Source organism: Myotis lucifugus, unplaced genomic scaffold, assembly GCF_000147115.1.
Source record: "Myotis lucifugus unplaced genomic scaffold, Myoluc2.0 scaffold_130, whole genome shotgun sequence".
Lineage (NCBI taxonomy): Eukaryota > Metazoa > Chordata > Mammalia > Chiroptera > Vespertilionidae > Myotis > Myotis lucifugus.
In genome coordinates this window covers 1,108,641-1,131,704 of record NW_005871178.1, presented here as the reverse complement: position 1 = coordinate 1,131,704, position 23,064 = coordinate 1,108,641, and the positions used below count along the sequence as shown (strand labels likewise).

General features: G+C 44.8%; 1 protein-coding gene across 3 annotated transcripts in view; it reads right to left on the bottom strand.

Moving 5' to 3' along the window:
* The window catches only part of VLDLR (very low density lipoprotein receptor), a 34,149-nt gene that overhangs the window by 9,567 nt on the left and 1,518 nt on the right, over nucleotides 1–23,064 (bottom strand). For all 3 annotated transcript variants that reach the window (XR_002830575.1, XM_023758431.1, XM_006094109.3), the window contains exons 2-11: nucleotides 11,439–11,558; nucleotides 7,229–7,351; nucleotides 5,719–5,841; nucleotides 3,663–4,034; nucleotides 3,438–3,560; nucleotides 3,229–3,351; nucleotides 2,674–2,793; nucleotides 2,439–2,564; nucleotides 1,516–1,687; nucleotides 714–932 (exon numbers count right to left, since the gene is read on the bottom strand). Coding sequence is in view for 2 of the 3 variants with exons in the window: in XM_023758431.1 (XP_023614199.1) it covers nucleotides 714–932; nucleotides 1,516–1,687; nucleotides 2,439–2,564; nucleotides 2,674–2,793; nucleotides 3,229–3,351; nucleotides 3,438–3,560; nucleotides 3,663–4,034; nucleotides 5,719–5,841; nucleotides 7,229–7,351; nucleotides 11,439–11,558 (1,621 nt within the window). In the remaining variant the exon portion in view is untranslated. The remainder of the gene's footprint in view (nucleotides 1–713; nucleotides 933–1,515; nucleotides 1,688–2,438; nucleotides 2,565–2,673; nucleotides 2,794–3,228; nucleotides 3,352–3,437; nucleotides 3,561–3,662; nucleotides 4,035–5,718; nucleotides 5,842–7,228; nucleotides 7,352–11,438; nucleotides 11,559–23,064) is intronic.

Genomic DNA, 23,064 nt, shown 5'->3' with positions numbered 1-23,064 from the left:
GAGAAAACCATCATTGTGAGAGAGACACATACATTGGAATCAAACCCGGGACTCTTCAGTCCGAGGGCCAATGCCCTCACAACTGAGCCAAACTGGAAGAGCTATGTTCCATTTTTAAAAGGCTGATTCTTTCTGAGGAGTGAAGAAGAGTAACTGTTAAGTTTTATAGCAGGGGTAGCTGATTGTGTGCTGGTGAGGTTACAGGGCCCATTTCTGATGACTGCAGGCTTAGCTTCCTTAGCTGTTTTGTTTGTTATTTAGTGGCAATTTAGGAAACCTCTCCGTGAAATGTTTCTAGCGAGGTCTGTCAATTTCAACTGGACTTTTGGATAAGCCTTGAGGTAATGTAGTTACCCAAATCCTCACAACTCATGCTAAGACTTAGGTTTGATCACCCAGAGCTAACCTGACAAAGCATTCCGACAAAAATGAAAAGTCCCTTGTGTAGAAGCTGGGTGGGTATGAGGGTTCAGATCCACCCTCTGTTGCACATCAAATCAGAAGCGTTGTTTCCTTAGCTCGCACCAGCAGTCAGGCTGCCCTGGGAGGGCCTGGCACACAGGTGGGACCATGACATGTTGAGCCAGACAATTCTTTCTCGTGGGCAGCTGATAGGTCTTGATATTTCAGTTCTACTTCAGGCATGAGGAGGGCTCCTGGCCTATGCAGACGGCACCCAAAAGGCTACAGGATGCAGAACACAGAATACACACCCGGACAGGGGGTCCACGGCGATGGAGGCCGGCTCTCGCAGGTCCGAGTTAAACAGGAGCTTCCTTTTGGTTCCGTCCAGGGTAGCCACTGAAATAGTCTTAGAAGCCGCGTCAGTCCAGTAGAGGGTCTTGTACACCCAATCAACAGCAATGGCTGCAGGATTATAGACATTGTCGATCATTTTAACATGTCTACCAACCTTGTCATCCAGGGAGGCGCTGAAACAGAGTAGGTCACAAGAAATTTCAGAGGTGGACGCCATCGGAGCCTGGAGAACAGACTTTCTGCTTACAAAATGGTCCGCAGCCTTGTTCGGAGAGAACTCTAGTGACACCGCTCACAGTTCCAATGACTGAACCAGGCTGCTCACTGGCACTGCGTTAACAGTAGGCTAACTAGCTGCCGTAGGTGTTCCATATGCCAGATCCACACGCTTCTAAGTGGAGCTATTTGTTTCAGTAGCCACTATCTGAGTTCCTCTAGTTCCCATTAAGGAAAAGCTGCACTACCATTTCTATTTGTAGCCACCATAAACGGTTCTCAGTTAACAGTTAAGGGGAGAAAATAGGAGACATTAAGATGTCAGCTGTGATCACCTTTTAGCTGTAGACACTTTTTATTTCATAGGTGACTGTTCATTTCTAACGAGGAACTGATAGTCATGGAAAAGTTAAAGAATGGGTGTTTAGATTTACTATCTCCAGCTAACTAGATGCTAGATTGAGACAAGAGAAATTCCTTCAAACCTTCCCAAAGGCCAAGCGATTTAGACCAAGACACCAAAATGGAACTGAAAGTTACCTGAAGATGGCCTTTTGGCTCAGATCAGCCCAGAATAGTTTCTGGGCAGCAATGTCAGCATCGAGAGCCACAGTGTTTCTTAGCTGCTCCACTAGTTGGATATATTCTTTCCTCTCTAAGCCAATCTTCCTGATGTCTCTGCGATTAGTGAAGATTAGACTTGGCTCTTTCCCTGCAAGACAGGAGTCCAGTGTATTTAGTTTTGCTGCAGGAAGGTAAGGTCCTTCTCAGTTACCTCCTCCCAAGAGAGCAACACTTAAAAAGTGAAGCCACCGCCCCGGCCAGTGTGGTCAGTGGTTAGAGCGTCAGCCATGCTCCAAAGGGTCTCAGGTCTGGTTCCTGGTCAAGGGCACATACCTGGGTTACAGGTTCCATCCCCGCCCCATTTTGGGTGTGTGGAGGAGGCAACCAATTGATAGGTCTCTCTCACATTGATGTTTCTCTCGCCCTCCCTCTCTCCTCCCCCTCTCCCTTATACTCTCTCTAAGAAATCAATGGCAAAAATATCCTTGGGTGAGGATTGCTGAACACCTCAGGAATGCTCGTGCCAGAGGCCATGCCCCAGAGACCTGCAAGTGCTTCCCACTACTTACGAAGGCAGTTCTGAGGTCTCAGCATTCAATGACAGGGCCGCTGGCGAATAAGTTATTTATTTGAATTGCACTCAAGTATTGGAAGCAGAAAGTAAGCAAAGCTGGCAGGTATTCATGGTATCATGTGCAAAAGGAATAGACCAAGGCAGGAATCTGGGGAAATGATCTCTGTTTAACCTGTGATAGAGAATGCGCTGTGATCTTAGTAGCATTGCTCTCAAGTACTATTTTAGTTTCATCTTCAATTTGGCTATTGTCATCACAGGCTGTACCTTTCCTAAGCACTTACTCGTAAAGATACCAGAGCAACACCAGTCCCAGTCCATTTACCTACAGCCTTGCACACGCCAGTGGCAAGATCCATTTGATAGCCACGACTACATTCACACTTGTAACCGCCTTTTAAGTTGATACAAATTTGACTGCAGATTCCCGGATTTTGGCATTCGTCAATATCTAGGAGGGAAGTTAGAATTAGTCTTGCTGTTCCTGGATAACCTACAGAAATACACTGTCCTCCCCCCCCCCCTGCCCGCCAGGGCTGAGGGTCTCTTCTTTGACTCACCTCCACAGGTTTTCCTATCGATCAGCTCAAAACCAGCTGCACAGTCACATTCGTAGCCTATAACCAAGTCTCTGCAGATATGGGAACATCCACCATTGTTAACCAAGCATTCATTTACATCTGAAATAAAAATGTCCTCGAGTTACTTGACAACTTATTCCAAATTGATATTTGTCCTAGTAACATTAAAAATCCAGGCTCTCTGCAATAACTTATCTACTTAGTCTGCTCAAATCTATGATTTTTCCAAGCTCTACTAATTTTTCTTATAAATATGCATCTTAGAGTGTACTGGGGGAATAATAGAGCCCATCTCCCTGGCCAGTTGGTTAAGCAGGATTTGATCAAGTTTCTCTATTACTGGTTAGTTATCTTTAAGGAGGTAAATTATGAACTAGTTTGTCACTGCATGGGCTCTTGAGTCATAAAAATTTACTCTTAAGTCCAACAATTGAACTTAGTTCATGAAAAGTAATTTAGCCAGACATTATGCATTAGCCATGCTAGGCTGAATGGGCCATCCCAGCTCTGTCCCCAAGCAACCCCTTCACTTACGACATTCTTTCAGGGGCTCGTCACTCCAGTCCCTGCAGTCCTGTTCCTGGTTACATACTTTAATGATGTCTATGCATTCCCCGCTTCTGCACTTGAACTTTCCGGGACCCAAGCACTGATTGACTGCAAAGAGAAACACAGAAGAGAGACTCCATGAGTGGGTCCGATCAGGGTAGTCCCTTGACAAACCCACACGAAGAGGCCCTTACCATTTTTGCAGTTGACTTCATCAGAACCGTCCACACAGTCCCGGATGCCATTACACTGCCTGCTGCCATGGATGCAGCTACCATCCTCACATTCAAACTGGTCTGGTCGGCAGGTTCGAGAAGCTACAAAGGGAGGAAACACCATGGGATGAAGCCAGCCAAGTTGTCCCCAGTGGATCCGTGGAAGAGAACCGAACATGCCACACTGATGAGAATGCTACGTACGACAGTTGACCTCATCGCTGCCGTCCCTGCAGTCCGGATCTCCGTCACATCGCCACTTCTTGTGGATGCACTCGCCAGAGCCACACTGGATCTCGCTGGCTGGGCACTTGGTGTGCATCACTGGCTGGCGGCCACACTGCTCCAGGGACTCATCAGACTGGTCCGAGCAGTCGGCATCATCGTCACACACCCAGCTGAGGGGGATGCAGGAGGAGGCGCTGCACTGGAACTCGTGGGCACCACAGGATGGTGGGGCACAGTTGAGCTCATCACTGCCATCGTTACAGTCATCCTGGCCGTTGCACACAAAATTCCTGGAGATGCAGCGGCCACTGGAGCAAGTGAAATCATCAGAGCTGCATGTTATGTTGCCTATTAAGAGAGAGGAGGCCCCATTGAAAGTGCATCAGGACTGGTCCTTTTAGGACTTTGTCTGGAAATCTAACCTGCAGCTCTTTGGTCATGAATCCTAGCTTTCTAGCTTAACGTAAAAGCTAAAGTGTAATTATATCAATATCCAAGTTCCTGGAATACCAGGAACAGTCTCACCACATAAAAGATGCAGGGACACTTGAATAAGAACAGATATAAAGGACCAAGAAAAGAGTTGAAGACCAGAAATTAATTTGAGATGAGAGCCACAGTGAACTCTTACAGGAAGTGATCAATAACTTAAACAAGGAATTCCTTTCTGGAAGGCAGAGACTGAGTTATCTTTAGATGGACATAGTGCTTATCAGGCCAGACCACATTATTAGCTGAGACGATCATGCATCAGGTATTCAGGCAGATGTACACTCATCGTAAGCACTATCACACGATCACCCGAAAGGAGCCATTATGTTATACCATCATGCATGGCTCCTTCTCTTTACATCCTTCAAATGAGGTTCAGGATTAACAGGTCGTAAATACTTAAAAGTTTTAGCAAGTCAGTTCGAGGGCTAGCATGACAGTCTAGCAGCCAGGTATGCTAATAATGATAAGCTAGTCAGAGTCAAGATAAGCCAGTTTGTACTTTGATTCAGATTCGGGCCAAATGGATTAAGTCACAATTAGGTGGTAATTATGGTAGAGACCACGACTCTCTTGGGAAGCAAAGTCTAGATTTAAGAGGGAAACACTGGGCAGCTCCAGGGCTTACTAACACATAAAGCTCAATTCTAGGATTAAACACCAAAACTCATTGGACTAGGTGCAGTGGTATTGACCTCCAAAGCTAATTTCTACACAGAGGATGTGTTTCAGCTGCAAGCGTCCTCAGCTCACTGGCACACTACTGCACTGGGAGGCCGGTGCTCCTGGGCAGCTGTAGATACAGAGGCCCTATAAAAAGGGCGGTAGCTTGAAAGAGCGTTCAAAACAATGTTTGTTCAACCTTGAGATTTTCCCAGGGCCTCACCTTTAAGGTGTAGCATTTATTACACACTTTCCAAGAACAGAAGCATGAAAGGGAAGGAAACAGAGTTGGCTTTTACAGGTAGGAACTGACAGAAGACAAGATTACCACCAGTTGGGTAGTTTTTCTTTGGGTATCTGCTAACGATGTTCACAAACACGTCTGTGCCAGTTTTACTTCTGGAAGGGTTAAAATAGAATCTGGTGTTGGAGCTAAGAAATGCTGGTATGATACTTAAGTAATTTATTTCGATAAGGAGATCCAATTTAGACGTAGGAATGTGTTTGCTGGCCCTATGCCCCTTCTGGGATGGCGCCAAAGTGAGGAAGGCCCATGAATTACTGTCCTCGCAGAGACAAAAGCCCACCCACTTGGTGCTTGACTGGGCTACTTCTAAATGTAAGTGCCTTGAATGACTTACCTTTTGATTTCTATTTGTCTAGAAGAAACACCAAAGCAAGCCGTGGTCAATGACCATGTGAACTTCTTTCAGACTTTTTGGGGCAGTTAGGAAGGGCAAGTAGTTGAGCAGATAGTAAAGTCACTGAAAAGCGAGTCAACGTAACTGCCTCTTCATGCTCAAGTTAGCTTCCCCTGCCCACCCTTCTTTGAGCAAAAGGGTTCTTGGGATAAGCCACTCAACACTGATCTTCTTACCACAGTTTTCTTCATCTTCTCCACTGTCACAATCATTTTCACCATCACATCTCCAGGACTCTGGGATACACTGAGTAGAATGGGCGCCACAGCTGATTTCATTTGTGCGGCATGTTCTCATATCTGTTGATGATATACAGTCTCAAAAGAGCCTCCAGACTCATCAGTGCAAAGTCGCTGCTCCTGTGCTGCTTGGAAGTGGTACACCTATTGACTCAGTGGCCTGGCATGCTGGTGAAATTGGACTTAACTAGTTGAAGCCTGGGTAGATCCTTTGCCAGCTCCGTTGCTTAGAAGCCATGCCAACCTATGCTACCTGGCAGTACACCTGAGAGCCTTGACCGTGTTACTCCTTCAAGGTTCCGTGGAGTGCCCAGTTCTGGCTTTTGTTTTACTTGGCCTAGTTAGGTTTACTGGCTGGCCTGCTTCTGGACCATTGTTTATCTGTTGGCTATCAAGTGGTACACACACATGTCTAATCCCAATTTCATTAAAGGCCAGATGGTTTAAGACCCATGAAGTCTTCCTTCTAGGTTCCTTTACAGGCCTCCTTCACAATCTCCTTTAGATTTATATTTTGCAAAGTAGTGACATCCCATACGTTTTGACTTCACTGGGTCATCCTCTACTAAAACGTGGGGCTGAATCTTTATGGAACCAGTCTTTACAGGTACTAGCTTACATGCCTTAACCAAGATTCTTATTACTCCCCTCACTTCCTGCCTAGAAAATTGATATCACACATTTAGTTTCCTTTCTGCTTGATTTGCTTTTGTAACCATTTTCCCAACTAAAACTTTGTTCATTGTTCCTCCACATTTGGTGCTTCAGTAGGTCTCTATTGCCTGAAAATGAACTCCTAGACTTTCTTCATCTTAACATTCAAATAATTGCAAATCCTCCTCCTCTATCTCCTCATAGGCTTTTTCCAAATATCAGCCTAAGAACTCAGATATACATTTGCTTAAGTATGAAATTTCTCTTATTTAAGAACAAGCTGTAAGTTCCCTACTTTAATAACTTTAGATTACATGTTTGTTCAAAATAACGATATCACCCTACTTCTAGCCATGCTACCTCTTCAGTAACAGATTTTTTCCCCCATAAAAGGAGAAGCTGTGTATCTAAAAGCTTATATTTGGCCTACAGGGGAGCCTTACATCTTGACTTAGCTTCCAGGACCAGAGTACCATCTGCTCATATTCATCATTATCAAACATTTGAAATCTGTGCACCTAGTCAAGGAGTTCTTAATGAAGTCTGCTGGCTTCAGTCTTAAATGTTCAATAGTGAAGCTACCCAAGAGAACGTCAGTCTTGTTAAACTAAGGAGAACATTCTTTAGAGGCTACTGATCAACTGTTCACGACTTGACTGACTTTGGAGTCAATTGGCCTACACTTCAAGGGAGTCAAAGGAAATTAACACCAAGTATTGGATTAAACAACACTTAGAGATATGAGACACAGAACGGCTCAGAAAAGTTCAAGTCTAAAGCAAGGCACACTCACGGCACTGTTCTGGGCTGTCGTCAGAGCCGTCTTCACAGTCGGGGTCCCCGTCGCACTGCCATCGGCTGGGGACACACTGGCCATTGTTGCACACAAAGTCAGACTCAGCACATGTCTTCTTCTCTACAAAAGTTTATTTGCAGGGTTCAAGTTGAAGTCCCTTACCCAAGAGCCCTATAATCCCATGGGGGGTAAAACTGCATTTTGATGTATTTCACTTGTAAAATAAAGCTGAGTCAGTTAGCACCCAACTGCCAATATCCAGGAGAACTACAGAAAAACCCCCACCCTCCCCAGAGGCCAAAGGCGCTCACTTAAGAAACTTGGAGGATACTGAGGTCAAGATAAGACAAAGGTTTCCAATTACAATGGGGCCTTGACTTAGGAGTGTCCGACTAACAGGTTTTTTGAGATACCAGCTGTCTCTTGGCCGGCGATTTTTTGCATTGAGTTGACAGAGTAATTTGAGTTAACGAGCTCCTGAACGAGCTCAGTCTCCGAACGAATTAAACTCGTAAGTCAAGGCCCCACTGTATATTACAACCCAGGGATTCCTTACAACTCTTGTCTGTTTTATAATGTTGAGATTAAGTAACAGCTTCATGCTCTTCATGCATTTTTTCCAACTCTTTCAAGTTCTTTGTAAATTGAATAGCCAAACATTCCATCCTATGACTGGATCATAGTATAATTGCTCTAGGGACATACCTTAACAACACATAGTATAGAGATAGATGAAGCCCCAGTACTGAATATTGTCACCCCTACAGGTCTATTGGGGAGAGGAACCCACTCGGTAAGAAATAAACAGAGCTTGAATCCAAAAACAGGAGAGGTGCCAGAATCCAGCTTGAAGTGATTGAAGTTGCCAATACCCATAACTGATGGCCAGGGTTAAAATAGCCTGCAAGGTATCCATGTTGCTATTAATTCTTACTAGGGCAGGCCTTTTCTCCTGTAGTTCGGGTGACCATGCAATTTATTGTCCAAGTTGGAACAATCTCAGTAGAAAGGGGACACTGTTCGTTGTACCAAGAAGATAAGCATAAACCAAGACTATCCTAAGTAAACCAGGCAGCTTGGTCACCCTACCCACGAGGAAGTCAGAGGGTAAGAAGAGTCTTAAAAAGTAGCCACATAGGATATTCTAGGCTCGTCCTTCTTAGACTATATTCTTCCTTACCCATGTGTCTATACCTTCCATTGGAATTTCTAGTTTAAAACATTCTTCTCTAACAAATATTATGTAATGGTAAGTAAGTCAACTAAAAGCTGACGCTTTGCTGAAAATTTGAAAGGAACCGCTTCAAGACAGGGGTTTAAACTAGGTACAACACTCAGAGTTTAGAGTATCCTAAATGAGAGGGCCACTCTGGTTTACCCTCTGAAGGGGGGGGGATTAGAGTCAATTTCTAGAACTCAAGATGAGGAATTATGATGATTCGAAAAGGGTGATTTATCTCCTTGAATTGTGTAGCCAAGGAAACAAGAAAGGCCACATTAGCTCTTCGATTCACACCTATTTCTAAAATCACTGAAAATATCAAACCCCCAGTGTTAATGTTTAAGTGATATCCTAGGCCCATGTTCTCCTGAGCATGTAGTGGGGTTGGGGTGGATGGGAGTTGGGGAGTTTACAAAGCCAGTTGCTGTAATTCAACCTGTGATATTCCTTAGAAGTTGTAAAAGAGGGAGTAGGAGATGGCTCGTTGTAAAGAAACCACATGTCTTTAAGAAGCAGAAAATATTACAGGCATAGGCAAGACTGGCTGTATTACATAGTGTTTGAGAAAAAGATAAATAGCGACAGACAGATTGCTAGAGTTAATCTCTCTCCATTCTGAGCATAGACTGGGAGGGTAAGGAGGCTACTTGAACTGAGCCTTGAGATGGATAGAAATTTCGATGTGCCACAGGGGAAGAGAGCTACTAGTTACATCCTTAGGGTATCTGAGTCACTGATTAATCAGCTCAGCCTAACACACAAGAATGAGTTACTGGGACCAACAGGAACACATGGCTTGTGGAATTCAAGCTGAAGTTGACTAAATATGCTAGTTGACATACTTGAAAGAAAGAGCTCCGCTGAAACTGTAACCAAGTTCAATATCAAGAGGTTGGACCAGAAAAATAGAAAGTGGCTTTATAAGTTTCCAGTAATTGTGTAGCTTTTCCCTTTGGAACATCTCAAAATAAGCATATTCAGAGATCCCCTGAGCACTTTCCTTTCCCGCTTTCCTTTTCTACTTTCATACCTGGGAGGTGGAGACAAATTCTAGTGAAGAAATATTTAATTGTTTCCATCTTGTGTGATCTTGATATACATCCTTCTCTTTACCTCTTCCAAACCCTCCTGCCATGCGGCTAGAAGTTATTTATGCAAAGACTGTTTTAGGAAAAGCCAGCGATGACCCTAAGACGACCCAGGTCAGTTCCTACTAGGAATTGACTCTAATCACTGTTTCCCCCTTTACAATATCAGAGGCTAAACCAGAGTGGCCCTCTCCTTTAGGACACTCTAAACCAGTGGTTCTCAACCTACTGGCCCTTTAAATACAGTTCCTCACGTTGTGACCCAACCATAAAATTATTTTCGTTGCTACTTCATAACTGTAATGTTGCTACTGTTATGAATCGTAATGTAAATATCTGATATGCAGGATGGTCTTAGGTGACCCCTGTGAAAGGGTCGTTCGACCGCCAAAGCGGTCTCGACCCACAGGTTGAGAACCACTGTTATAAACTCTGAGAGTGGGACCAAGTTTAAACCCCTGACTTGAAGCGGTCCCTTTCAAATTTTCAGCAAATTGTCAGCTTTTAGTTGACTTCCCATTACAGAATCGGTCAGATGGTAAAAGACGTCCCACCCATGAAGAGAATAATTACTTTCTAAGAAAAAACAGTGGGTTTTGCCAAACATGTAAGCTTAGACTAGAGGAAGAATTACTACTTACACCAAGAGAACAGCTGACAAGAATGAGTTTACGAGTGGGAGAGTTACTGAGGGAATTATAGTACCCAACTAAGTAAACCCAGAAATAGCATGGGACTGAGTGTCTTCTAGAATATATGAAAATCTTAGTGTTAGAATGCAAATGATGGAAAAGTGTTGCCCAGAACTATTTTTTTGTCTTGAGATTGGAGAGAAGTTTCTTCCCTGAGACTGTAGAATGGACTTCTTGTGCTTCCACATAAGCTACTAATCCACAGGTTGGCACGACAACATCCATGGTGTTGCTGAGAGCTCAAGCACAGGACAGTCGGCTACAATGTTCACACTATAACATGTTAGTAATGATGCATAAAGAAGTAGGTAACGGTATAACAAGATAGCAGTTGGTGAAATTTACATTAAGCTAGTTTTCTTCTGTATTTCTAGTTTGTATAGTGGAGATCTCTATGTAACATCTTTTAAAAGGCAGATGACGATGTTATCACCGGCATTCACACACAACATTATTTTTACAGCATAGAACAAAGGGGTCAAGGTACCCACATGAGAACATGTAGTTCTCAGTGGTTCTGGCTTGACATGAGGTTATACACATTGCATAAACAAGCATTCCTCACAACGATCTTTTCATAGATGCTGATCAATTGTCACGATGGCATATCCCCGTGGTCTTGGGAGAGATGTCTTCCACCCTGTCTAATGCTTTAGAATTAGCCTCTATTGTAGACAGAGAATTAAAGAATAATTCTTATCTAATCTTTGATCTGTGCTGGCTTGTAGCTTCTGTGCCAGGAGTTAATTGACCCCATGAAACTTTACGGGATCTTTTTACCATCTGTGACTTTCTTTTGGGGGGAGGGGAGAAATCAAAGCTATTTGAAAATTGGACAAAGAAAGTCTGTTCTAAGCAGTCTTCTGTCTATCTTCACTTCTGGTCCTCCCCTCCCTTCTCCTAGCTCCCTACACCAAATGTTTGCCTCATCTCAGATAAACCAGCTCCTGTCATTTGAAAGGGACTCCACTTTATCTTCAACATTCTGTACCCAAGTTGATAACCCCATGTCAAACATTCAATTATATTCCTCTAGACCAGGGCGAACAGAATCTTTGGACTCTGGTTCAAAGGAAGTCTTAGGAGTAGATTCTATTTTCAGAATCTCGATACATTTGTAGAAACTAAGATAACATCACCCCTTTTCAATGAAATGCACAGGTCCCAGTGAGGTGGCAAGTGAGACTGTCAAACTCTTGACTCACCACAGTTCTTTTCGTCACTGCCGTCAGCACAGTCTTCGTCCCCATCGCATTTCCACAGCAGTGTGATACAGCGGCCATTTGTGCACTGGAATTGGGAAGGATCACATTTGGCTTTTCTTCCTAAAATCAGGAGGGAACACTTAGCTAAGCCTGGGATATAGGGGTGATAAGTTAGAGATTCCAGTTACCCAAAGCCTATGGACAGGGGTCCTCTGAGAAGGACAGCTACAGACTCAGCAGGCTAACACATTCTCGGATGCAGACGTGGGTGGGTCTTGGGGCAGTGACTGATAGTAACTGAGTTCTTAGCTGGGCACACACCATTTAGATAAGACTAGATTTCCCAGCCTCCCTCGCAATGAGGAATCACCATGAGAATCGATTCTGGTTAATGCACTGTAAGCAGGATTGGCATATACAACTTCTAGGAAATATCCTCTATTTTCCTTCCCTTCATTCCTTTCTGGTTCCTGAAATTTGGGCCTGGTGGCTGGAATAACGATCTTGGACCAGTGCAGCCAGATCAAGATAGAAGGGATCTAGATTTCCCAGAGAACATGGGGCATTTCCATCTGCTCTGGACTCACTCCTCTCATTTGTTTAAAAGTCACTTGTGTGGCTATAACCACACAGCCAAATCCTAATCCTTCAATGGCATTTCTGGTCCACATTCCGTACTGTTATTCATGAATGATGCTCCTATTACAAGCAAAGTGAAGGAGATTTAGAAGGAACAGCAGGGAAAGGGGAGACATAGAGGTTTAATACCATGGTTCCTCATCTCAGACCTTGAGGTCTGATGGCAAAAAACACATGTTTACACAATGGCTCCAAGATAAGATAAAAAGCATCAAGAAGGTATAGTTAAGAGACAAATGAAAATCTTTTTTAACTTGGTGATAGGAGAAAAGCAAGTAAGGTAGAGCCACAGACTTGGGTTCCATCCCTCCGAACCTCAGTTTTCTTATGTTCAATGTATAAACATTTCACTCACACAATGATATGAACTAATTCTTGTAAATAAGTAGGGCACTTGGGTTGTTTTTTGCCTGGCACAGACAGCTAACATCCAGGTGTTTCCCATCATTAGCAGGTCTGTCCTTCTGGAGGATATGATGTCTTTGAGATAAAAAGCAAAGATCCGGTTGCTTAATGCCAATATCCTGCAAATATTTGAGAAACCCAGTGGAGCCATGTATAGTTCATGCAGATTACTTAGGGAGGCCTTCCGATTTCCTGCCACCTTTCAGCATCTGCAGCTGTGACATGCTGGCGTCAGAACAGATGCTACAGTGACAAGCACAGACTGGAACTCTTGTGTTATGCACACAATACTCTAGTTGGCCTCCCTACTGTTGGCTACTCCCCACTGTCGGGAGGATTCTATGCTTTGTGGCAAATTCCCAGGGAGATTAAAATTTGGTCCAAGTCAAGTTTACCGTATGGGTGTGGTTATTTTCTTAGGTACTAAATGTATTTGCTTAAAACCTGCTCCCAAGAGTCTAGTTAAGCTAAGACCCAGGTAAAAAGCGGTGTGATTCGATCGCATTTCCTACATATATTTCATACTATTCATTCATCCCACAAATATTTTGTTGGGTATAAGATACCAGGGACTTAGAAGGGAAAACAGGGGAGAGTAGAGGTTGCTGTCAGGAAGCATCACCTGCTAGTTTTTATAGAAGTACCTGGCTGCCTCCCAACTCTCCCCCATCATCAGTCTAGTCTCAATCTATTATCAATATGCTCAGGGTTGAGGTACCTGCTCCAGGGGCCATTGGCTGTCGTTCTATATCCCCACTACGTTTGAGGGCTGTGGGAGTAATAAGAATCTATGCTGAGCATTGCATTTAAAAAGTAGAAAAAACAACAACTGATAGAGTACATAGATATAAATGTACTTGGAAAGAACAGCTGGGTTATAGTTAGGATACTGTGCAGACTGAAAGGCTCTGAATTTTTCAAAGGTTTTAGTCACCCAAGGTCAAAATGAGATAAAAACATTGACATTGATATCTACACTGTCAAAAAGGTAACCGTATGGTCAGACTTGGACATGGACTTAAAAATAGGTGCCTAATGATGGTTTTCCACGTCAGGGCTAGGTGCCTGGAAATCTCCTTACAAATGAGCCACCTGGAAGCTACATATTTTATAGACACTCAAACTGTCTTGAGATTAAATACAGACACACAACACCTTAAGCCTAATGTTTAGTCCAATGTTCCCTTCAAGAGGGTCTCTGAATGTAGCTGTAACGTACAAGCTATCAACAGTAACAACAGACATTAACCATTCCAGCCACGCTGCTTCCCGTGTCCATACTGAGCAGGTTCAGGGCAGACATGAGCATTTTCTTAGTGTTTATTCCAATAGCCCAAGATGAAAAGGAGTGTAATTTCTACCTTTTCTTATCTGAGCTGTTTCCACTTCCCCCAGGCTTCTGCCTGGCTGTCATAAAACTGTGTTTTACCATGACACACGCACAGCCCTCCATTAAGAAGGAGGGACACATGGGGTTAGGAGTACAGTCTGCTCCTAAATGTCCCTGCTTGTTTACAAAAGGAGCGAGATGGGCTGGGTAAGGCTGTCAGGCTTTATAAAGGACCCTTTAGAGAGCGAGGCGCATAAAGGCCTTCAGCTTCGTGGCCGCGTCTCTCCGTTTCCCAAGTACAGTGGGACCTTGACTTACAAGTGTCCCGACTAACGAGTTTTTTGAGATACCAGCTGTCTCTCGGCCAATTTTTTGCATTGAGTTGATAGAGTAATTTGAGTTAACGAGCTCCTTAGCGAGCTAGGTCTCGGAACGAATTAAACTTGTAAGTCAAGGCCCCACTGTACTTTGTTTCCAGAGATTGTTACTGGGCAGGAGGTGCTCCCGGTTCTGTTAATTCCCTGCCTCATGCAGAGCGGCAGAGCTCAGACACGAAATCCAGTGCTGAGACCTCGGCCACCTGACTGCAACCCCGTGTGGGCTTTCTGTCTGAGTTTCAGAAGGATTCTGCCTTATACCTCCGGGGTTCACCTGGGAATGCTGCTGCCCAGAGGAGAGCCAAAAGCACCACACGAGTTAAGACGCTTTTGGTTTGTGAAGCTTTGGGGATTACAGGCTTGTGGACCTGTAGTCTGTTTCCATCCAGAACAGTTAAGTCTCAAGTTCAGTGTTATACTTTCATAGAGGGAGCAGGATGAACTTGAGATCACATACTGTGATTCTTTTAATCTTAGGCTCAGCTAGAGCCAGCGATGCCTGGAAAAATAACCTGTGAAGTAGAGGAGCGAGGCACTCTACAGGGTGGGACAGAAGTAGGTTTGAAGCAGGACAGCTTTCTTTTGACTTGGAGTTACACAGAAGAATTTGAAAGGGGTTCTATTGCTTTAAGAATTCAAACTGTTGGACTGGATCTAGGTTTCCTTCTAGCTCTGACACTTTGAATATCCCTACCCCTTTGGATCAGGGTCGGCACATCATCTGCACCTAGTCCCACACATGGCTATTTAAATTTGTACTGAATGAAGTGTCGAAAGATTACTCACTCATATTATCACTTACACCGATGGAATCAGACTATGCAAACTTACTTCAAGGAGCCCATGTCCCCGGAGCCTTGCGTATCTAAATAGTTGACTACCCAGGCAAGTTGGCAGCTCACTGGCTCCAAGAAACTCAGGGTTTCAATGCAAATAGAAGTCAGCCTGCCATTGTCTAATTGTCCCTGCAAGGGTTACACGGAAGAGCAATACGTAAGCTTCAGTAAAAAATGGCACAGACCTTATAATAAATACCAAGCCTCACAGTGGGCTACAAATATCCCTGGAGGGCTCGGAGTGACGCCTTGGCAGGAGTGTCCACTAGCAATGCCTGGAATATGCAGATGTTCCTGAGTATCAGGCTCAGACTGAACTTCGACTACGCAGAGGGGCTCGGGTGGCCACACTGCTGGGACTAGCAGGGCCAAGTATTCAGATCGCTCACACCCCTCCTCTCAGCCTGAGCATGCGGGTGTTATCATCTCCTGGAATTTCTTCAGTCCATTTGTTTGGCACTTCTGAGGCTGCCAAGGGCATTTATTTTTAGTAGGACTCACTTCTGCTTGGCACTTGAATGCCAATCTTTCTATTCATAGGCGAAAGCTTGTTTTTAGACAAGCAGATATCCTAGTCAGCAACGTCAGGGAAGGTTAGTAAGAGGAACTCAGTGAGAGGCCCCCAAGATATCAAGCACCAAGTCTGTGTTCTGGCCTTCAAGGCAGCGTCTGAAACACAGGTGGGGGCCAACTAAAAACCGTTAACTACTTAGGTTAATCCTTCTGATTCACTGCAATGAGTGAATCTTATAATTCCGTGGTCGGCAAACTGCGGCTCTCGAGCCACATGGGGCTCTTTGGCCCCTTGAGTGTGGCTCTTCCTAAGCCTTAGCAGTACCCTAATTAAGTTAATAACAATGTACCTACCTATATAGTTTAAGTTTAAAAAATTTGGCTCTCAAAAGAAATTTCAATCGTTGTACTGTTGATATTTGGCTCTGTTGACTAATGAGTTTGCCGACCACTGTTATAATTCAATTGTCAAACAGTTTTTCCCACTTACATCAGATTGAAATGATCTTAAGAATCATGAACAAATAACTCATTCACGTCTCAATGCTACAGGGTCAGAGCTACTATTCTCCTTGTATACATATATCAGGAAACCTGTTCAGAGAACGAAAGTAAAGTACTTGCCCAAGATCACTCTGGGAAGAACTAGAATTTGAACCTGGGCGGTCTGGCTCCAAATTCCGTGTTACTGAGCATGTATGCAACCAAGAGCACCTCACTCAGGACTATTTCTTTCGAGTGTCCTGTTGATTTGTAAGTTGGCCAGTCGAGTCAACTTATTCCAGAATGAGGTAGTTTTTTACTTGTCCTAATGACAGTATCCCACATAGCTTTATTGTGGAGATAGAGCCCTTTCTCCTGTCCCCATCTTAATTTTTTTTAAATGCTGCCTGAGTATCCTCAGCGGGTCCTTTCCTAGGAGGACAACAGTGCTTGGTGTTCCTACTGAGGACATATTGGACAAGTAGTGCAAAGGCCCTCTGATACTCTTTGGAAGTTATTGGTTTTCACTGGGTGGTTCTCAAGCTCTCCTTTGCATCAGAATCCCCTGGAGAGCTTATAAGACACAATGCTGTGCCCCACCCCCTAAAAATTCTGATCCAGTGGGTATAGAGTGGGGCCCACATTTACATTTGTAATGAATTCCCAGATGATGCTGACACTCCTGGTCCCTGACCACACATTGAAAGCACTGCAGGAAGGTTAGAAGGCTCAGATTCTACCGACCATGGAAGTGACTTTCATTTTCAGGGTCGGAGTACTGTAAATCATCCCCATAAGCCCTCCTGCCCATCACTGGATGGATATTGGTGACAAATGCCAGTCTTACAAAATATATCGGGTGACAGCCTGCCATAAAGCCTTTGTGCCCATTAGGTAGGGAAATTTTATCCAGATGCCTTAATCAGCATGCACCGAAAAATGAGGTTCTAAAATCTGCCTTGCTCTCTCATGTGTCCCATCTTTGATTGGCCCCATCACTTCCTCTACATCAGTAGTCCAAAAACGAGGCCAGATTCTTCTCCCCTGACATTTTGGCATCAAGCCCTGGCCTGTCTAAGCCCTCATCTCTCACTTGATCTAAATTTGTCTCCTGTCCGTCTGCCTCTAGGCTGCCACATTCTGTATCCAAATCAAGATGGTGATTCAAACAACCTAGTGCCAAGGATGGTATCACTTCCAGGTTTCCCACTGACTCTAGAATTGAGTCTAGTTTATGACCTATTCCTCCCAACTCTCTCCTATTAATTACCCCCTGCCATCTGCTCTGGTTACACCAAGTTGCCCCGCTCACTTCCCAGGCCTGCACCCTCACTGTTGCTTTGTCTTGATTTGCTCATGTTACCCCTGTCCATTTATCTACCAGGAGTGGGTCCAGATGTCACCCCTTGAATGAGGCCCTCAGTTCCTATCTTGACCAGTTAGGTATGGTTTGGCTGTGTTTCCATGGTCTCCTGTGCCAATCATGCAGCTGTCATGGTCTGAGATGCTCTTACCCACCGGTTTGCATTCTCCCAATGGACATCCCCTAACAAAGGGCCTGGAATTTATCTTTGTAATTCGGGCCCTGGTGTCTACAGCTAATGATTCTTTCAGCACTAGTGAGTATTCATGGATGCGCTAGTTGATTTGTTAATTCATTAATAAAGCTGGTTTGAACTATAGACTTTCCCCAAGCATTCTTCCCAACTTTTGTGAACTTGAAACCAAGTGTGACAAGCCGTTTCACTAGCTCGAGTACTTTGAAAGAATCTAGGTTATAAAGGCCACTGTTCCCTATGCCTTTGAGGGTTCCTTCCCCTTATCTTTGTGACACTTTCTCATTTAAAAGTATACTTCTTCCAAACTTATCTGTCAGAATGAGGGTGCCAGTGTGGGTATGTCGGCCTCATTTCCATGTGAGGAGAAAGGTTTGACACACAGGGAAAGTTAGCAGTGGCTGAATGGTAAAGTTAGAAATTGGATATGTGGGGCCCAGATTTTACTTCTGACATGTTTGAGCGCTCTTTGGTAATGTTGGCAACAATCTATTGGGTTTGAGTTGCATCACCACTGTAAGATCATCTGCAGAGGTGGAAGAGTTTCTGGCTTTGTCACATTGGAGTCTAAGTTCTTGGTGATTTGGGGGAAACTTCGTAAGGTGTAACCCAGGTAGCATGTGGAAACTCCAGCAACTTTGAGGTGCTGGCAGCCTCTTTTATGATTAAGTCTTCAGCCCTGGTCTGCTCACTTCTATCCAGTGCTTCTCTTCCACATTGTGTTTGAATCATTGATTTCTTAGGTTAACTTCCTCGCTAGATTAAATGCCAGAAAGGAAGGGACCAACCACCTGGTCACAGTGTCTCCATGCCTGGTGCCATATGATAGGTGCTCAGGAGATTAGAGGTAAAGTGGGCTCAAGCAGATGTACAAAGAAGGTCAGCACCACTCCACCACCTACTTAGTAAACCTACAGATCAGTTAATAACTCAGATCTTGGGAAGGCTTCTTAGGAGAATTAAAGATCAGAGGCAGTTTGTAAAAGAGGAACCCTATTTACTCATGGTATTTGGGAGAAGTATTAAGTTAAAACACATGAATTAACTTGCAAAAGTTGTCTTTTGCCAAGGTTTTATCACCCCCTTTGCTTGGCAGCTTGCAAGACTCACTCCATCCCCCATATCACATCTAGGTGCATAAAAGCTCCCAGCCAGCAAGGCCAACATGGATGACCCAAGTTTGTGGCAAGATGAACCATTCTAGCCCGTGGTCCAATCTTTAGTGTCTGCCCCCAACAGTATCTCTTAAATATAAGGCTATGAATAACACCGCCCCCCCATGTGGCATCTCTGAAATACAAAGTGGGCAAAGGATCCCTAAGCAGACATGAAGCCATTTTTCTAAAGTGGAATCTGTACTTTGTCCCCCAGCACCTAGCAGGCATCCTCTTGCTTTCCTAGGGAACTTCACATGAAGGGGAAAGTGTGCTAACTTTAAGGTTTCACCTGCCATCTCATTAGATCCTGCAGTGCACCTAGCAGATCTAACCAGGTGGCATTAACAATATCCAGATTTTTTATTGCAAACCAACAGAAGAGCTTAGCAAAGAGATGCCGATTCAAACTGAAAAACGCACAGAGTGAAATCGAGATGATTTTCACTAACGAAGCCAGATTTTCCTAGAGCTAAGGCATACTCTGCCTTGAAGTCATGAAAAGCTATCCTCGGGTCTCCTAGCTAAAAACTCTTTAGCCCTAACCAGTTTGGCTCAGTGGATAGAGCGTCGGCCTGTGGACTGAAGGGTCCCAGGTTCGATTCCAGTCAAGGGCATGTACCTTGGTTGCGGGCACATCCCCAGTAGGGGATGTGCAGGAGGCAGCTGATCGATGTTTCTCTCTCATCGATGTTTCTAGCTCTCTATCCCTCTCCCTTCCTCTCTGTAAAAAATCAATAAAATATATTTAAAAAAACAAAACTCTTTAGCTGGGCAAAAGAAATGGCCTCCGGACCACTTACCTCTGCTCAACAGGTACATCTAATCCATCCCCTCCGCAGAAGGTATTCTTGGACTCGTTGCCTTGAAAATAGTCACTGTGCTGTGGCCTAAGTACTGTTTTGAGATTAACTTGAAGTAGAAGGGAACATCCTAAGCAATTTTGAAGCTATCAGCTAACCACCTGGAGAGCTGGAGAGCAGCTGCATCAGCCCACCAAGAAGCTCTCCTGAGGCAGGTACATTTATTATAAGCATCATCACAGACCTTATCATTGCCTGCTGAGGCACTTAATTTCTTTTCTTTTTTAAATATGTCTTTATTGATTTTAGGGAGAGAGAAAGGGAGATGGGGAGAGATAGAAACATCATTGGGAGAAAAACTTTGATTGGTTGCCTACTGCACACCCCCTACTGGGGATCGAGCCCACAACCCGGACATGTTCCCTCACCAGGAATCAAACCAGCAATCTCTTAGTACAGAGGATGACACTCAATTCACTGAGCCGCACCAGCCGGGCGCATTTAATTTCTTACAGACTAATATGTGAAGGCAGCTTTCCAAAGAAAGGTCAGCATCCAGAGTAAATTTAATTATGACTCAAAATCATATAGGTGACTGCCTACACTTGATCACTACTCCCTCTACTGCAGCGGTTCTCAACCTGTGGGTCGCGACCCCTTTGGGGGTCGAATGACCCTTTCCCAGGAGTCGCCTAAGACCATCGGAAAACACATATATAATTACATATTGTTTTTGTGATTAATCACTATGCTTTAATTATGTTCAATTTGTAACAATGAAAATACATCCTGCATATCAGATATTTACATTACGATTCATAACAGTAGCAAAAGTACAGTTATGAAGTAGCAACGAAAATAATTTTATGGTTGGGGGTCACCACAACATTAGGAACTGTATTAAAGGGTCGCGGCATTAGGAAGGTTGAGAACCACTGCTCTATTGAGAAGGACAACTTTATTCACATTCTGTGAGAAATAGAAAATGGTCTAATAGTTAACGAGTATCTATATATTTATGCTGTGCTCTGAGTCTTCTGGTTTTTGGATCAAAACCCAAAGCCATATGGCTGGGAGCTATCTGTTCCCTTGATCTTACAGCCATGTTCTACTCTAGGAGCTCTTGTTACATCTTATCAATGTCATGCTTCTCCAGAAACAGAGGGGCTTATAACTACTTTTCAAATTTTCTAGAATTATAAAAACTACTCAAGTGAAATCGAGTCTATGGCCATCCAATTGTATCAAAGGCAGAAACACTTCTAACAGACCTGCCATAATTAACATGTGCAGTTTTGTTGTCCCAAAGTCTTAACTGTTGGCAGCTCTACTGAACTTGGCTTTAGGTACCTTGTGACTCAGGCAATAAAACCAAAGAATCAAAATGACACAGGACAGGTGCATGGCTGAATGTCACATGAAGGTGGCCAATTTGGGGCGATTTGGGGAACAAGGCTGCTCAAGAAGCTGTCTCTGCCAATACGGGCTTGCCTGACGACCCCCCACCCCCCCTTTAAAGAGCCCTGCTCACGTCCTCGTGCTTTGGCCCAGATGAGAATTATGGCCATTGCCACACCTTCCCTTGGTGCTACCAGATGAACCAGGGTTACTTCCCTCTTGCCCTCTAGTCTCCTATCCCTCCAGGTCCATGACTACTGCCATTTCACCAACCCTCTCCCCACAATAAGAAAAGTGCTGTGTACTCTTTTGCTTGTTGCTAGCCATATCTGAATAGCTCTCACAGAACCTTTGCTCTTCTGGGCTTTGGCCTTAACAAGTCTATGGTACCCAGATCCTAGTCTTGACTCCATAGGCTGGAGGAAAATGTCGTAGAATTCCAGGGACTTTGCAGTCAGGTATACTGCACCACTGGATTTTAACTCCTCTCCTTAGCCTGCTTTAAGTTTCTTGCCAGGGCCTTAGAGCACACCTTCCCTACCCTAGAGTATTTTAGACCAGCACCATAAGTGTATGTGCGCAAGTGAGTGTGTGTGTGTGTGTGTGTGTGTGTGTGTGTGTATTGGGGGTGGGGGGGGGTGCAGCAGGGAGGAAAGTGTAGAAGACCAGGGCCAGATGTCAGCCTACATGCCCTGGGACTTTGAACTTCAAACAGGAGCCAGTCTGGGTTGGCTTGGGGTCAGTACCTACATCAGCAGACTCCAAATTCCCACCAGGTCATAAGGCCGTGCCCCCTTTCCTTTGAAGAATTTAAGTCTTGCATGGGCTTCTCCACTGTTTATGGCATGTCACACATTTCATCAGTGACCTAGGGGAGCAAAGGGTCCTCACCTACCTCATACAGGTGAGCATATGGCTTCAAGGGACTGTTTCCAACAATGTAAGTACATTGCTAGCATTTTATAGGATCAAGTTAACCTCCAATGTAAAGGTATGTGTTAAATTAAGAGAATTCCACACAGCAAAGAGAACATGGAGTAAAAATGAGTGCTTTCTCCCACCTTCCTGGACAGTTATCAGTAAGCTCTAGTGTATTTTCTTAGTCTTGGAAATGGTGTGAAAAGTGTAACACAAGCCATGGCACTATTCTGAAAAATGGCTTAATAAGTTAGTGCTGCTCATCCATTAATGATTAATGTTGGAATCTGAAAACTTGTGAGCAGCGCTTTTCAGGCTCTGGGGTTTGTTACACGTCAGAGGCCATGTTCAGGGCCCTCTCCGAGGAGGCCAGGCAGGGGAAAGCATTCGCGAGAACAGTGGGTCTCCGCCTGTGGGGTTTTTACATTCCCTTAAAGATAACACTCCTCAGGCTGCTCAATTGCGAGTCCGCAGAGCCATGTGACCAACCTAAACGTGACCCTGCGGCCAGCCAATCGCAGCGCGCAGACAAGTCCGTCCCAGCTTCACACACGCTCCGGGACAAATGGAACCAAAGGGCAGGGGGCATTCGGAGACTTACAACCACCAAGGATTGCCGGAGAGAGGCTGTCTGACCACACACTTTCAAGTTCGCTCTCACTTCGGGAGGCACGTGACTGCAGGCCGGCGGGTCTCGCCAGCCCCCAGGCACCCCGAGCCGGGGACTCTGAGATGGGCACTGAGGACAGGGCAGCGTTCTGTCCAACTCCCTGGAGCTGGCGAGCAAGCCCCCTCGGTGTCCCGCCAAGACCACCGCAGGGCTCCGATCGAGTCCCCTGAGAGGGGCTTCCTGTCTCTTGCCCAGGAAAGTTGTGCGTCCCCAGGCGGGAGAGTGGCTGAGCCAGGGCTCCCAGGCCCAGGGGGCAGACCCCGGGGCCCCGACAGCGGTCGCCACTGCCCTCCCCACAAGCCCCAGCCGCACACCAGCTCTCGCGCTATCCCCTTTGATCCATTGTTTAAGACGAAGGCTAATTGCAGTCACTAGATTAGGACTCAGTTCCTCTGGAGGAAATCTCGCCGGAATAAGGATCAGCAAACTAACCTGATTAAGTCTTTGTTCCACTCCCCTCCCCCGTTCAGCTCTACGGAATGACCGACACTTGATACAAACGCCGCAACTATTAGCTCATGCAATCTTATATATGTTTCTTCCC